Here is a 17906-nt window from a genome sequence, read left to right as displayed (position 1 = left end):
TAAAAACTATGTCCTTCAGAGGTGTAAATAAGCACTCATCACATTAGAGAAAACATACATAGACATCACTGGGAAATACACACAGCAGTTCAAACAAGTTAGGCAAGACACTGTGTGTTTAATTGCAAAAATCCTAAAAAGGCTTAGTAAACCACAAAAAAATATAGTCCACAAGAGAAACTAATAGTTGAATTTATAAAAATGAGCCCGTTCAGAAGTTTGCATACACTTGATTGTTAATGAGTGTTGTTACCTTCTGAGATGAAAGCAGAAAGAGAACGAGAGAGAGAATAAATGAAATGCAGTGGTTTGGTGGAAGAAACAATGTTTGTAAAGCAGTCTCACGTCACTGATGCAAAGTCTTTTCAGTGCTTGGGGAAATCCTGTCTGTGTGAATGTGAAGTGAACCAGAAAGAAACTGAAGAAGATTAGTGATCCTAAGAGAAAAGAGAGATCAATCTTTGACAAACTTCAATATTTCAGTGTGACAGGCCTAATAAACTGTTCAGAAAGACAAGCAGTCAAGAGTATCAGTATCACCGAAGAACAATCTGGAGGAGACCGCGGCTGATTCTTACACTTTTTACGTTTGACTAATATTTCTCCCAGTAGGTCTATTGCACTGTATTGACCCCCACCAAAAATAATTAACTACAACTTCAATATCTACTTCAAAAGTTGAAAAGTTTGGGATTACTAGGATTTGTTATTTATTTAAAGAAATCAATGCTACTACAATACATTAACTCGAGTTCAAACAAAAACATTTCCAATAAATGATTAATACATGTTAAAGAAATGTTATTCTTCAAATGGTTCAGAAAAGAATCCTAAAAAAGAGACTGTAACAAGGCTTCAAATCATCCTTAAACGGGTCATGAACTACCGTTTTTATGATTCTCTGAGGTCCTAGACCCACTGCTGTGATTGGCTAACAGTTGTGTGTTTGACAGCCTACATCCTTCACAGATGGACATTGATGTGATTTAGGGTGAAACACATAAATACTCACTACATGGCAAACCATCTGTTATAATAGACAGAGCAATAGTGAGCACGTAATAAAAACTGTAACTTTCATTATTGTCGGATCCAGTATAGTCACACAGAATCAAATTTTAATTTCAGTCTTTCTGAAATTCCTGTGTCGAATTGTGATTTGTTTGTAAATGAATCCATGGTAAAAGTTCTTACTGAGACCATCAGGATCTTCATTTCAGATAAAGTTCATCTACTCTTTCCTAATTACACTGCTCCGGTTGTGTGTTCACGGTGTGTGTGTTGACTGCTGTGTGTGTGCACTTTGGATGGGTCACTTTACTTGGCTGTATGTCACGTCATTAATGTTGGGATCAGAAGGAAGGTGATGCAAAGACTGTGTTTGCACATCTTGGCACTGCACGTGGTCTTGTTGTCTTTGGAGCATCTTTATAATTTGATTTCTGCTTAGACCTGAATTTGCCTCTCTCATTGTTTACACTACATGTGTGAATCGGTGGGCGGAGCTAAGCAGGCAGAGATGTAGAATCGGTGGGCGGGGCTAAACAGACAGTGATGTAGAAACGATGGGCGGGGCTAAACAGGCAATGATGTAGAATCGGTGGGCGGGGCTAAACAGACAGTGATGTAGAAACGATGGGCGGGGCTAAACAGGCAATGATGTAGAATCGGTGGGCGGGGCTAAACAGACAGTGATGTAGAATCGGTGGGCGGGGCTAAACAGACAGTGATGTAGAAACGATGGGCGGGGCTAAACAGGAAATGATATAGAATCGGTGGGTGGGGCTACACAGGCAGTGCTTTAGAAACAGGCTCTGCAGAGGCGGGGTTTAGCCACACTATTACATCATAATGTGGCACATTCCACAAGCTGACATTTTGGCTTTCTTCAGTATTGGATGCTTTCTGACTGTTTCCATAGTAAAATTTAGTATAGTAGTATGTCCAAAGATCAAGGGAATTTTAATTTCTCAGTTCATGGCATCTTTTTTTCAACATAGATAATAATTAGAAATGTTTCTTGAGCAGCAAATCAGCATATTATAATCACTTCTGAAGAATCATATGAAACTGAAGTCTATGGATGCTAAAAATGGAAAACACAGGTTTAAAATATTAAAATATTATTAAACAGTTAACAATTAATATACAGGATTGGGTGAATTTAATCATCTTCTTTAGCTTGCATGTCTAATTCTTTTTTACCTCCTATTCTTAATTGAATGTCCACTTATAGATTAAATCAGTATTAATAATATGCTCTTCTCTTAGTCATGACTTGAGCCTGTTGTATCTGTAAAACCAAGATGACGAGTGATAACACTGTGATGGACGTTCGGTAATGAGGTGTGTTCATTTCTTAAGGTGTATTTAAGATCTCTACCGCGGATATAATGAGGACGTGTCTAAGTATTGAACCTGCTCCGAAGACTCAGCACTGATATGAGGGCAGACCTTTTGACTCTTATTTGATTGGATCTTTTTTTATATATGTAATGAAAAGTCCTGTGTTGTCTCCATGCATTAAGACTCTCACTTCAGCAAAAGCACCCGACTGTGAATGAGTCCTCACATCCAGAAACTGCATCTGCAAGAAGGGACTTCTTCTGAAAGCCCACTTGCCTGCATTGGTCCAGACTGTCAGTCTGTGGATCAGTGGTGGGGATTTCAGTGATTCTTTTTCCAGGTTACACCATTAAGCCAGTTTGTGGTGGTAAGTGGCTGTCTGATTCATTTTGGAGCTATTTTGAATGACTTCATGAATTCAGTCAAAAGTCATGTCTTCATGAAGGAGTCACTGAATCATTGACTCAGCTGAATCATAGGAGATGGAAATGCTAATACTGTGTGCGGCAGATGTTGTTGGACACTATTTTCATTGGCAGATCGGAAACTGAGAAATTAACTGGCAACATTGTCTCCAACATGTACTCAGTATTAATTTCTTCATATTGAACTGCTTTTTTAAAGCACTGTTACAATCTTCGTTGGGATTTTGATTTTCTTTAATTGTTACCTGTTAGTTGAACTGCTTGATTAGCTGCAGCCTTACGGCTACACTTTCAAAAAAAAAAAGACAAAAGGTTGGCTTCCTTTCAGAAGGTACTAATATTTACCATTTAGGTACCAATATATAAGGTACTAATTTGCGCCCTTTAGTGCTAAAGAAGGTACAAAGGTGCAAGATGATTCACTGTTTCGAAGCGCTCCAATCAAATTGTTGAATTGTGTATCACGAATCATTTGATTCAGATCATGACTTCGGAGCTATAGTTACCATGATGGTGGAGGTTGTGGTTGTTTTTGTATGTTGTCAAGTAAAAAAAATAATAAATAAATTTACCTTTTTAAAAAAAAAGGACACACAAAATGAATATTGAGATACAGTTTTGATTTGCTTTGTTCACGATTGTGAATTGTAGCTAGCAGGAAACACACATTAATTAAGTTATATTTTATTCTCTTTTGAGTAGTCAATCAATACAAAGAACACATCTTTAAAAGTGCTTCTATTATTGGTTTTACATAATCAAAATTGTGTAATTATAGTCTGATAAAAAAAGCTCTCTGTATGAATTATGAGTATGTTAGCCACCATAGCTATAAATAAAGACTTTCGATGACCTGAAACTGTGTTTGAAAGTCTATCACAAAAGTAAATTCAATGCAAATGCAAAAATGATGAGATGGGGAGGCGGGTGTTGTCTGCTCTTATCTTTCCACCAATGACAAAATCAAACCTAAACTCCAGCAAAGGTCTACTACACAGTGATAAGACAATTACTGCAATATACACTTACTATATGCATCTACTACTAAATATTCTTGTATATGTTCGCTATAATGAAATTGAGCTAATCATTTGCTTCACCTGCTGGTGAAGTGTAAAGTCATTCTGTCATGCAGTCGAGTGCAGATGGGAGGTCTAATAATCCAGTTTATGTTTTGCACTAAATGAGAGCAGAATTATGAAGAGCAGCTAATACCAGCTTGTGCTGTCATGCTTTACAGCGGCTCCACAGGGCCTGGATTAAATAGACTCTGTCTTTGGCCTGCCAGCCATCAAATATTTTTCGGGGACAATGTCCGCCTAACAATTGCCCTCCAGAGGACTGCAAAGTCATTGGCTAGCACTGCATGCATTCTGATGCCCTTCAGTGATATTCCAGTAAAAACACTTCTGACTCATGGCAAACCCAATCATTCCATCACAAAGACGTGTGTTATTGGCCAAAAACGCATTCACAAAGCCAATCAGAAACCAATTCAAAACAAAAGATACTGACCGCTAAAGGAGACTCAGTATTCTGCTAAAACAAGGTTAATCCATCAGTATGAATGCTGTGTTGTGGATCAAAAATTGGTTCTAAAAGGAATTTAGAGATTGGTGTTTTAAAGCTGAAGTGCATAATTTCTGTGTCACTAATGCAGCCAAATGGAACTGTAAAATAATTAGAAAGGAAAAGTTCTTTAAGGTAAACTTTTTGTTGCATTGCGTTGACTGGAATCTTATTGTTAAACCATTGTAATGTTAGTATGAAGGTAACAAATCTTACTGTATGTTGTCTGAGAATGTCAGAAGTTTGAATGGACTTATGCTTTTGGTAGTTGCTAAGCCTGGTCTTGCTGGTAGCTGATGCGGTTTGGTGGATACATAGACAGATATATCGATTATTGGAACCAATGTTTTGAAACAAATCGTCCAAAAGAACCAACTAACAGAATCTAATCACAGAGACTTTCCTGTTTGCCTATGGCTCTGTACATACAGTTACAGGTAACAATTGTGTAAATAATGTTCAGTTTCTTGCACAGACCGATCGTTTCTCTTCATAAGACCTCAATATTTCCACTGTCAGGAGCTACAAGTATAAATTTTGTGTTACCTGATATGCTTTTTTGACTCTCAAAGTGACAGTAACTTCTGACTTGCATTTCATTGAATCACCAAGGACCACAATTTAGCTAAAAATCTTCTTTATTGTTTTACTGAAGTCACCTACATTTGGATGGCCTGAGGATGAGTAAGTTAACAGAACTTTCCTTTGAATCCATAGTCTTTACACTGTTCAGGGGACTCAACCTATAAACAGCTTACTTACAGCTGTCTGCCCGTTAAAGTCTTGTAATAGTAAATGTCTGGTCTGGTATGAGATCCGGATTGATCCAGGTTGAAACACCAACGGTGATATATAACTGCAGGTCATCACTTATCACTGCTGATCAATGAATTCAATATTCTTGTCCATATACAAATACCAGAGACAGTTTAACCAGTAAAAAACTAAAAGGAAGAAGGCTAAATACATCTCAAGAGGCAAACCTTATCAGTCTTTATAGACCGTAATGATGATAATCAAGTCGAAGTGTATTTTGGCATCGAAGCTGCCAGTCTTCAGACAGTCAGGATCGATGGAGTCTTAACGTGATTCACATCTCTGCTTCGCAGTTACAGACATGGGATGGAAATGCCTACTGAACACACAGCTGGGTTTTATTAGAGTGTGCCTGAACTTTCTTCTTGTCCTCTTTACTTAAACTTCGTATCACAATTACATTATCTCAAAAGCTCATGGGACTAATGCCAGCAATAAAAAAAGAAAGTACATCGTCCTCAAATAGCAAAGAACAGACCGGTTCCACTGCCACTCTTGCCAAATTTCCCTCCAAAATAAGCATATCACATTACAGCCCATGAGTGTTGGATATTAGACCACACTAACTGAGTAGGGTTAACACTGGAGCATTTTCATTAAGAAAATATAAAACATAAAGAACTTGGCCATGACTGGTGTTTCCCACACAATGAAAACTATTGCCTGATTGTTGACATGCTAAAATATTGAAATGTATATATATTTATATAGAATGGAAGATGCACGTTAGCTTGCAGTCTCTTTTGCAGAATCTAGGACTGGGAATATATATACATATATATACCATATTGCTTCATTTTATCTTTTAAAAATACCCAAAGTGAACAAGTGAAGATATAAACTAGCATCACAGTCAGAGATACAGTGCAAAAATGGCAGTGTTGATTCTTCAATAAAGATTTGAAGCAAACTTGAACCAAAATATCCATCTCAGAGAGGAATCTAGTTACAAACTGATTTCTCTGTCACACTTCCAGAGCTAAAACAAGCATACACGTGCATTTATCAGATTTATCTGCACTCAAAAAAATAACTCTTTGAACGAACATAAAAAAATCATGGAAAGGATTTCCACATGATTAATTTGCTTTATTTCAGCATTATGCAATTCTGTTACTCCAATTGAATGTACTTACATTGGGTCAACTTATTTACTATGGTTGGGCAAAGCTTAATTTAATAGTGTCAGCCCAACTAATCTGCAATGTTTTGGACAATGTTTTTAATAATTAAGTTCATTTTACAAAAGAAGTTTAAGTAAACTTAACAACCCTTAATATAGTCAACAAACAACAAATGAGTTAATTGTACCTGAAAATGTTAAATAATGATGACATAAAATTTGAATAATGCCATTTTAGGAATGCCACCCCCTTGCATTAGGATCATGAGCAGCTGATTAAAATTACTTCTCATTCAAACCTTTCTATAATTATAGCTTATCAAGCATATCACAAACATATTTAAATTACAAAGCAACATTTCAAACCTTTTGTTTCTTTGTTTTTTTTTTTTTTTTTGTTTTGTTCTAAAACTTATTAGAACAACTTAATTGCTATAAAATGTATTACTCATCTACCTATCTAATGGTGCTACACTTCTCCAAGAGGGTGACAGAATAATAATTACCCATAATACACTGCAGAAATCCTCAGCCAATGAGATGCAAGTCTGTGTTGGTTTCACTAATATGTTACCTTTACGCAAAAATGTTATGTTAGCTGAACAAATAATTTTTAAGTAAAGCTGACAATACACACTTTTTTTTTGAATGAACTAGATTAAATCAAGTTCACATTGTTAAATAAATTTTTTTTAAGTAATCATAACATGAACGGATTAAGTAAAATTAGCAAAGGTGAAAGTACATTTTTTTGAGTGTGTACATACTGCGTTTAAGATACAAAGATGTCTTTAAACAAATGTACACTGATTTTGGGATTCAGTGTGAAAATATGTTTATGAATAAACTTCAACATTTTACAATTAATGACAGAAAACTGCTATGTTTTAGAGCTTTTTGTGAACCCATTAGAATATCTCTGCATAAATAGGACCCAAAACACACAAGTTTTAAAAACAAGAAAATCCAATCAAACTAAGGATAAAAAAATAACTAAAAAATACTTTTTCATTTATTCATTGAGAAAAATGATCCAGTGTTACATATCTGTAAGTGGAAGATGTATGTGAATCTTAGCTTTCAGTATCTTGTTAGGGTCAACGGTAGTGTTTAGTTGTGCTTTATAAATACATGTAAATGGTTACTGCTGATCAGTCCTGCACAACAGCTTGTTCCTCCGAACAGAAGCACTTCAGCTCTGCGATGGTGGTGGGTTTCCTCCCATGGACTTGCTTCAGCTCCTTCCACCACATTTCAGTTCGATTAAGGTCCTGACTTCGACGCACCATTTCAAATCATTAACTTTGTTCATCTTTATCCATTCTTTGGTATAATAACTCTTGTGCTTGGGGTCATTCTCTTGCTGCCTGACACACTTTCTCTTGAGATTCAGTTCTCAGACAGATGTCCTGATATTCTCCTTCAGAAGTTGCTGGTGTAATTGAGAATTCATTGTTCCATCACTGATAAGAAGCCGTCCTGGACCAGATGCAGCACTACAGTCCCAAACCATGATACTAGCACCACCATGTTTCAAAGCTTTTCCCAGACATAACGCTTCTCATTTAAACCAACAAGTTCTGTTCTGGTCTCATCCATCCACCAAACATTTCTCCAGTTTTCCTCTGGCGCATCCACAGGATTCACTTCCTTGTGACCAGACTTTGATGGATCCCTGTTTTTTAAATCAAATACAGCAGACACTGACACCTGATAGTCGCCTTATTGATTATAAACTACTCTGGAAATATAGTCAGACTGGTCTTAGACTGTATTATTATTCATTTGGGGCTCATTTACTTGCAATCAGGAAATGCATTAGCTTTTAACATTTCTGTTTACCTTGTGCTCATTCACAATTGTTAATGGCAGGAAAATGCCATTTGAATCTTCTCAGTGATCTGCAAGATTTCAGAGGGTAATGTCGAAGCAAATATAAAACACCACTGAAAGACACATGTAGAGATGCTCACATACAGCCTCCATCACTGAGAAATCACCATGGAGACAGTAGTCACGGGAACACCTCACTTCTCCTGCTAGAAGCCGTCCTGACCGATCTCCAGCATCACACTAGGACACCTTCAGGAACGCCAGGAATTTGAGTTCATTCCCACGTATGCCATGCAGCTCTCCGATCACACCGGATCAGATGCCCACGGGTGTAAGGTGTCTGAAGATGTTACAGACACATCACAGGAGCAGAAAAACACTTTCTACAGAGCTAAGATTACAGAAGCGAATGAATGAAGATAAATCATCTGATATCTTTCAATAGGTTTCCTCTAAAGAGACAGCGGAGACAGTGCTGACAGTACAAAAATGATTTTTTTTTTGTTATTGTTGTAAATATTTAGTTTGGGTAAAATTTTAGCATTAGTTATGAAGCACTGGTTTAGAACAGATTAGTTTTTGCATGTTTTTTAAGATGTTTGGGAAGATTCTAGAAGTTGCTGTAACATTCCGTAATATCCTGTAGTATTCTAGTGCTTTCTGGAACATTCCAGAACATTGCAGAACTAGTTCATCAGAATCATCCCAAGTACACTTCTGAACCACGGACTTCTGGGAACTGTTAATGTTAAACTGTTGTTAGCTCAGTATTACACATGTACCATTAACAGATTAGCCTATTGAAGTTGTCAACCTATCTCTTTAGTTTTCATCAGCACTGTCACAGCAATGTTGCAGAAAAAGGAATATGATTTTCACATTCATAAAGAAACATAAAATATAAAAGCGGAACAAAACTTCTATAAAAATGTGATTCGTTGCGTAATCAGTCATGTGATGTACACGTGATGTGGATGACAAATGGCCGACATCTCATTACTCGTTCTGTTTCAGACGTAGTCTACTGTACACTCGTGAAGGACAAAAACAGATCAGTAACGGTGCTCAACACAGCCAGGGTCTTTCGCTGTGGTCGGCTGATTACTTTTTTTCAGTGCAATATCAGCCTATCACAATTAATATTGGCATGTTAATATAAATGAGCAGCTTCAAGACTTCAGAAGATCACCACATAATGATGGATTTCAACATCAACTGAAAACAGATACATCATGTAATGAATTCCTAAGGAAATAATGTGCCTAATGCACATCTATTGCTGTAGGCTTGTGTAGCAGTCTTGGCCCTGGTGATCCCATTTACTTAATGGACGATTGGTCATCCTCTGACCAGACAGAGCTTTGTGCACTGGCTCCTGTGAGGAAGCACAGATGTCACGTATTCATGACAAAAATACACAATGCCAATAAGTGAGAAACATGATTATAAAGATCAAAGCAAATGCATTTAGACTTGAATTCAGTGGGTGTCTAACTTGAGCGTTCAGTGTGCAGCAGCAGAGACAGCTAATTCCCTGCCTGTTTAGTGAATCACTGTTTCATCTATTCTTGTGTTTCAAAGTCCTGCCCATTTAAGAGGCTGTTCGATCATCTTCTGGACTTAATCAGTAGTTCAACTAATTACGCTGCTATTCGCAGAGATTCTGCTTGGTTAACTAAAAATAATGTCTTCGTCTGTTTCTGAGCAAAATCTTCATTAAGCAATGAATCTTTAGTAAAAATTTGCAATTTTTAGAGAAATTAAAAATCCTTGTCCTCAGAAAACCTTGTTTTGTGACAGCATTTTCAGTTATTTTGTTATTTCCCTAATGGTGTTTCATGAACAGGCTACTTAGGATGAACTCTGATTCATCATGTGGCTTTCTATTCTACCACTAGCATTATTATGATGGTTATCAGTAATGTAAAAAGCTGATTTTGATAGTTCAAGTGGAAAAATATATATACACTTATCAACCTGAACAACTGAACCTGTTAATTATTGAAAATTTGTGAGATGTAAAGAGATAATACTTTATGTTATGCATTAATTTTTATTTAATCAGTGGGTCTTTGTCAATAATTTATTACCTAATTTACATTTCAGACAAAAAAAAGTATGTTTGTTAATATATATTGTTTTCCAGCAAAGAAGATTGTTCCAAAAGAAGCCAAAGGATCAAGATTTGCGTTTCATTAACAGAATGAACAAACAGAATGACAATAAAATATCCATATTATCATATTGTGTTTATAAATATGCATACCCTCAGATAGTGACATGCTGGTGTGTGCTGGTGTCATGATTCATTAACACTTTGAGGTAACCGCCGGCAGAACGGCCAACAGACGCTGAGCACGAAGAAGACTCTTGCAGGTCTGATAACTGGAGTCTGTGCTGTAGAAACTCTTTTCTGTTAAACGTTTCACCTTTAAAGGCACTGTCCCAAAACTGTCATTATAAATTCAGCAGCTGTTAGAGACAGGAAGTACATGCTGTGCCCTTGTTCTCAACCGTGAGCCCAGAATCTCTCAATGGAAGATACGAATACATGTTGGCTGGTCGTACTGCAGACATAGTGACTGTTAGCAGCTTCTCATTACTGGATGTACTTTTTAAAGGCACTGAATAGACTGCACTTCAGCTGCTCTGAGCAACTTTATTCTCTACATTGATTGCAATGAATTAAACATAAAAACACAAAACTAATGGAGTAGCTTTAACAGAACTGAAGGGCTTGCATTGCATTGGAGAGTTGTTTCAGAACAACACTCATTAAAAAAAGAAAGCGGTCTCGGTGCTGCTATTACTATTGCTTATGCATTCATACAATCCAGCTCTCATTATATTCCAGAAGTAATGTTGTTTTGTAATGGAGATCCCGTGGCCAGGATTAAAGTGACGTTTTCCTTTAATTTATTTATTTTTTCGCCTGAAGAAATGAAATAGACTTATATCTAAAGAATAAATAAATTAAACTGGTCTAGGGACCAGAAAAACAGCCAGTAAACAAACACCTAACAACTCATTGAGAATACCTTAGAAACCACCCAAACATCATACCACCTGCATAGAATTGCGTGATATAAACTCGTAAAAGTTATAACGTGTAAAACGGACTTGACGTGTCAAAGACGGTAGATCCAAATACAAGCTTTAATTAAAACAGTTCGTACTCAAAAACAGGCAAGGTCCGAGCACCAGCAAACAGTAATATCAAAGGGCAAGACAAAAGCGTAATCCCGAAACAGGCGATGGTCAGAGCAGGCAGCAAAACATCCACAAAAACACAAGACAACAGTCCAAGGTCGAAACCCAAGAGAACAGTGCAAAGTAACAAAATAAACAAAACAATGGCAATGAAACTAGACAATGGAAAACATGGAAAATGTTTAGAAGAGTCTGCTACAGCTAAACAATATTGTGAAAAGGCCTGTTTGGCATGGACATCTTTATCTGGCTGCCAAACAGGAAGACACCACAGAGGAAGCAGATGGAGCGCTAACAGTCATTCCCTCGGCGAGGGCTCCCTCTGATGGTGGGGTGTTACATAACGTCAGAAATGTGTGAAATAACCTTGCAATTGTTAGTTATGAAGTCCAATTCTGAGGGGAAAAAAGAATTGCGAGTTTATATCACACAATTCAGACTTATTACATTGCATGGTATAAAGTCTGAATTGCCAGATGTAAACATGAAATTCTAAGAAAAAAAGTTATAATTTAATAAATTAATGTAAATAAATTATGAGAAAAATGTCATAATTGTGAAATTAAAAAGTCGCAATTAAATTTATTCATATTTTTTACTAAGTGGCGGAAATGGGTTTCCATAGAAAATGTTTTGTCAAAGCGATGATGATTGAAACTGTGGTAACCATAGAAACATTCTGTGATCTCATGTTTTGGAATCCACTATTTCTGGCCAAATTAATATTACAGAAACCAAAGACTCGTCATGTTCACGCTCCCATGCAGGAGTCCGTTGAAGTGTTGACATGCCCACTCATTCAAAGTGTTTTTAGGCTTGTTGTTTGGACTTTTCTCAGATCGAGTTAAAGAGTTCCCTTATGAAAATTAACCATCCCAGTTATCACACGACATTCCAGTTAACTTGTGATTTCATGACTTACTTTCATCAGCATCAAATTACCAATGTACAACTTTGTCTGTATGAACTCTTACATTGATAAGATGACCGAGAAGGGTCCAGTCATATAATATTTTCATAATATTTTGGATCTTTACTGTATTCATAATACTTCAGTCATTTTTAAAGGGGGGGTGAAATGCTATTTGATGCATACTGAGTTTTTTACACTGTTAAAGAGTTGGATTCCCATGCTAAACATGGACAAAGTTTCAAAAATTAAGTTATACATTTGAAGGAGTATTTCTGTTCCAAAAATACTCCTTCCGGTTTGTCACAAGTTTCGGAAAGTTTTTTTCGAGTATGGGTCTGTGTGACGTTAGATGGAGCGGAATTTCCTTATATGGGTCCTGAGGCACTTCTGCCGGAAGAGCGCGCTCCCGTATAGCAGAGCACTGAGAGCACAACAGACTTCACTGATCAGAGCCAGAGCGTCGCCAAATGTCACAAAAGAAGTGTGTTTTTGGTTGCCAGGGCAAGACAACCCTGCACAGATTACCAAAAGAGAAACAGCATTAAGGGACCAGTGGATGGAGTTTATTTTTACAGAGCATCAACGGAGTTGTGCAAGTGTTTGTGTTTGTTCCCTGCATTTCGAAGATGCTTGTTTTACAAACAAGGCCCAGTTTGACGACGGATTTGCGTATCGTTTATTTCTCAAGGATAATGCAGTCCCAACGAAAAAGGGTCACGATCGTGTGTTGGAACCGCAGGCGGTGAGTAAAACTGCTTCAAATATCTCTGTGTTGTTAACTTAGCTATCGGCGCGTAAGCACATCAAGTAAACAACATGCGATGTTGTCATCAAACTGCACTTTCCACATGTACAGCTTAAAAAAAAAAAAAGACAACATAAAGTGGAACTTAGTCATTTTCCAAAACCGCTAAGCAAATTTATACAGATTCAGTACATACCACATAGAGACGCATTTGCTGATGCTGCTCTTGTTAAATTTCAGCCTCTGGATCTGATTCTGGATCATAAATAAACGGCTGAATCTGACTGTTAGCCATGGTTTGTTTTGGATGATGTTTTTTTCCTCAAGGTAATGTCACAGCTTCCACACGCTCTCAACGCAAAAGCCTACTGGCGCTCGTGATTCTTTAGCTCCGCCCACACGTCACGCCTCCAGTCGGTCGTGTTTTTCCGGGAAAAATCCGTACAGACTACCTTTCTCTTATGAATATAATAAAACTAAAGACTTTTTGGAGTTATGAAGGATGCAGTACTACTCTATAGGTACTCAAGATTAACAGGATATTGAGTGAAAACGAGCATTTCAACCCCCCTTTAATGATTTATTGGCAGCGTAACTGCAATGTCACTGGCACTTTCATTCCCATCAAATTACACATTCCTTTCATATGTTCTGATGAGCAGAATTTGCTATTTAAAACATGTATTGTAAATGTGTACATTGCAGATATGTATCAGCCACATATTTTTTGGTAGCTGGGGTGGTTTTACCAAAAAAGAAACAGAAATGATGTCAGCTGCTTCTGTCACATGGCAGGATCGAAGGAGTCGACTCTTATTAGTGTCCCTCTCTTATCTGCTGTTGGGAAGCTGACGCCAAACCACTTGCTCTTTTCAGAGGGGGAGAACTGGGTGGGAAATGTGCTGTTTTTACTAAGGGACGTCCTGACGCTGTCTTTATTGATGCAGGGTTTCAATGTAAAATCACTTCTTACTATTTTTTCCTATCATGTACAAAAATGGTTTTAAAATGGTTAGTTGTTGGGTCAAATACATTACCTCAGCTGTGTATAGAGGCTTTATGTGTCACCCTTCAAATATATTAAAATCAATTATCCTTTAAAAGGAACAAGTTTTTACTCTTTATGTATTTTAATTTTTTTAACTTTCCAAGCCAGTTTACTCTCAGCAGTTTCCGTTAATTTCTGAGCCTTGGCCTCAGCTGCATCATCTTCAATCTTCACAACTCTATAATCAGAAGAGCTTCTCTTCCTGTCAATCATGTGTATTCATAGCACGACTGCGCTCTTTAATCACTGGCTCTCTGGACAGAATAATCCAGATTATTCCAGTATGGCAATGAACTGAGATCTTCTGTCAGCTTCTGCTGAACTGGAAGTGGACCAGAAAGAAAATCCGACAACCTTTTCTTTCTATTTTTTTCTTTCAGTTTTCCACTGCCAGCCTGCAGAAAAAAAGAATGACTTAATTACCAGAAGTTGAGCATCAGACCCTCGCGTCAGGAGCCATGGCGGGGTTAACCTCAATGATTAATAACTGCTGTCAGACCGTTTTACTGCTCACCGGCTCCTCTTCATTCCTGATACTACAGTACAAGAACACTTTCTGCACAGTAGTTGATTGAGATGGACTCAAAGTGTAGTCATGAGCAGGTATTCGTGTATCTTTCGTATGCCAGGGGATAATCAAAGCATTATGAAAGCAGCTAAAGCATTTATTATAGCTTTAGACATAGCTGCTATTCTCATTTCAATCACAAAAAACATTTAAATATTCATTTCTTAGGTTTCATGTTTACTAAAACCACAAATAAGTCTCGGGTTATTTAATTACTCTTAATGAATTAATGCAACACTATGTGTTTTTGTATTTTGATCCGTACTATATGTCATATCATAAGCCCGATCACTTAACAAAGTAACAGCACACTTTCCTCATCAAGTCATGATCTGAGGGATCAGTCAGGTCTATGACACACATGCAGCAGTTTAATTAGAGTTCTGGAGCAAAGGTAATCATTAAATAGTAAGAACTGGTCAAATGAAGCAGGGTTATGTACAGTTGTTGATGTAGTGAGTTCACAGTGAGCTCAAGATAAGAAAGGAAACCATTAGGTGTCTTTGTGTGTGTTCACTTAAGAGCGCTCTAAAGCTAACGAAGCACTGAGATCTGTAGTGAATGTAGCCAGACAGACTGTCTGTAGTTTCTGAAGACTGAAGCGGTGACTGCAGCTCTGGGAATTCTCTCGCAATTCATGACAGCATTTATTAGAGTTTGCCAGCAGTTGGCCTGTTCTCTAACACACAGCTGATTTCTCATTTATGTATTTACTTGCTAAATTACAAAAAAGCTCATGCCTAATCTTGATGATCCTGATGATGATGATGATGATGGAGTGATGTGCTATATAGTTGCTATGCTGTTATGTGCTTTGCCCTACTATTTGGTTACTAGGTTGTTATGATTGGTTAACCGTGTACACTTTATGGTTGTTTAGGTGCTCTGAATGGTTTTTAATGCATTATGTGTAGTTTTTACAGTGTTTTTCAGGAGTTCTGTCTTTAGCTTGTAACTATGATCAAAATGTATGCATTTAATTGTAAATTTAACTGAAAATGACATTTTAGCATTTTTTCTCTCGCTCAGACAGTGCAAGTCTATGGGAATCTTTGATTATTAATTATGCAATAAACTCTAAATCTGATCAGTCTGAAAAGATATAGCACAAAACTCCACATCATGGCCCAGGTGTCTGCTGAATCAGAGCATTAAAGCCCCAGGAGGAGATACAGTAATGTTAGTCTGTTGGATGAGACACGATGAGAGGGGTTTTGCCTCAGTGCTGCCCAAATTCAGATCAACCCAGTAGTGCTATCAGCAGGCTTCACTGGACACTGAACTCCTTAATGCACAACTGATTCCCTTTAGATGGCAGCATTGCATAATCAGTCCTAGTTCTGCTCTACATCCAGAACAGCACACATCTCCTCTGAGCGCAGTATGGGAACATTATACACTGAGATTCAGTCAGCATGTTACTTCTTCACATTAACTCATAATATTGTGTTATGTGCTTGAAAGTTATGCAAAAACAATATAAAAGGTCAGAAACACATGCTGAGGGAGCTCCTGGATTGCTTTTTCAGCACAGTAATAAAGAGGGTAATAGAGACGGATTCCTCCATATCAGCCATCTTTCCATCTTTTATCAATTTCTGCTCTGTTTCTCAGTTTTATGGGGTTGTTTTACCCTGCTGTGTGCTCAAAGTGAGCTGTCAAATTGCTTTCTCTGTGACTGCTCATATAACACCCAGACACAAGCTCAAGAGAGTGAAAGAGAGATGCAGAAATGTACACACTTATCAAAAAAGAGTGCAAAATCAAATGGCTGGAACAGTGCATCCTAACAGCAGCTGTTTGCATTGCTAGGATTTCTCATCCACCAGCTCTGCTATTACACAGTTTGTTTATTTGATGGTTTTTCCAGTCATTATAACAGCAGGGTTGTAATGATGTTGAATTGTTTTTGCATAAGCTGATTGAACAACACTAGAAGCATGCATGAAATGATTCATGAATAAATGTTTTCTTTTGTCTTTCAGGGCAAAGCTTTTCCGTGGGAAGAAGGTCCAAGGCGATTATGATGTCAAAGTCGAGCAGGTAAAGCATCTATTAAAGCTTTAGACCTGGACATTATTCTCCGTTTAATCATGCAAATCATTGAAATATTGAGTTGGCGGTTTTCAGCTGATTTACTAACACCCACAAGTCTCTATTAATTATTAAATAATAGTGCATGCTGCATCCTTTATAGGCATGATGCACTACATTTGCAGTCATTTATTTGTTCTCACTATAGAAGCTACATTTTGTGTGATGCTACACAGTTGATGCAATCAGAATGTATATGATGTTTAAATACAGCCATGTGAAGAGGGGTTTTGAAGCAATGAGATTTCAACATGATTGTGCTACTCAGTGTAAAACAGCAGAAATAAAAGCCAAGCAACTGTCAAATAGAGACTCAATAGTCTGGACTTTGAATCACACGTTTATGGAGGTCCTGTGATTGAGCAACACTGTTACAGTAGAAACCTCTCATGTTATTTCATGTTTCAGTGAGTGCACCGACTGGTTCGTCATCTTTATAGAAGTACAATCATTTCCAGTAGCCTTTAGTTACAGAATAAATATACTCTCTGGTCATTTTATTGCACAGTTGATAATTCCAGACCACACGTTGTTAATTGAAACAAATGTTATTGGTCTGAATTGTGCCAACACTTGGGATTTGCTAGTTGACTTTTACCCAGAGAACCAGCAAAGTGTAATAGTAGGAATTGGCCATTGATCAAGAACATGTAGATGATGGTGGAGTTCAGTAACTTACAGTCCACTTCTGTCTGTGAACACACCTCTGACTTTTGGGTTACTGTCTGTTTTATTTAAGCAAAACACATATTTATCACTGCCTGTATGTGACTGTGAGTATCGTCCTGTGTCCTGTGAACTTGTTTGGTCTTGTACAGATGATAGCAGTCAATCATTATAAATTGTGACATTTATTTAGATGTTTTTATCCTTCAGAATTTGTGTTGTGCCAAACACTCAAGAAAGCAAACCATTGAAACTAAGAAAGTCTGGAACACTATAACTGGATCTTTCATTCCTAGTGAATGACCATCCTGCAATAATTTATTTATTAGTTTATTTAATAGGGACCATGCATATTCATGTACATTGTTGTATGAAAATACACCATTTAAATATGCCAGAATTAGTAAAAAGATACTATTTTTCATCTGCAGTCCTTAGGCCGGTAACATAAAAACTAACATTTTTTTTTTTAAATAAACAACAATCATATAACATTCATTCACTATGACAACAATACACATAAATAAAAATATACATCAACAATACACAC

The 17906-nt window shown here is 37.2% G+C and overlaps 1 protein-coding gene across 1 annotated transcript in view; it reads left to right on the top strand.

Annotated features, from left to right (window-relative positions):
* The window catches only part of LOC128022694 (synapsin-2), a 113505-nt gene that overhangs the window by 12984 nt on the left and 82615 nt on the right, over positions 1-17906 (top strand). The window contains exon 2 of the mRNA XM_052610490.1: positions 16582-16639. Coding sequence (XP_052466450.1) covers positions 16582-16639 — 58 coding nt within the window. The remainder of the gene's footprint in view (positions 1-16581; positions 16640-17906) is intronic.

This window comes from Carassius gibelio, chromosome A11, assembly GCF_023724105.1.
Source record: "Carassius gibelio isolate Cgi1373 ecotype wild population from Czech Republic chromosome A11, carGib1.2-hapl.c, whole genome shotgun sequence".
NCBI classification, from domain to species: Eukaryota; Metazoa; Chordata; class Actinopteri; order Cypriniformes; family Cyprinidae; genus Carassius; species Carassius gibelio.
Note: the sequence above shows the minus strand (reverse complement) of the source record. Positions and strands in the feature narration are given on the sequence as shown.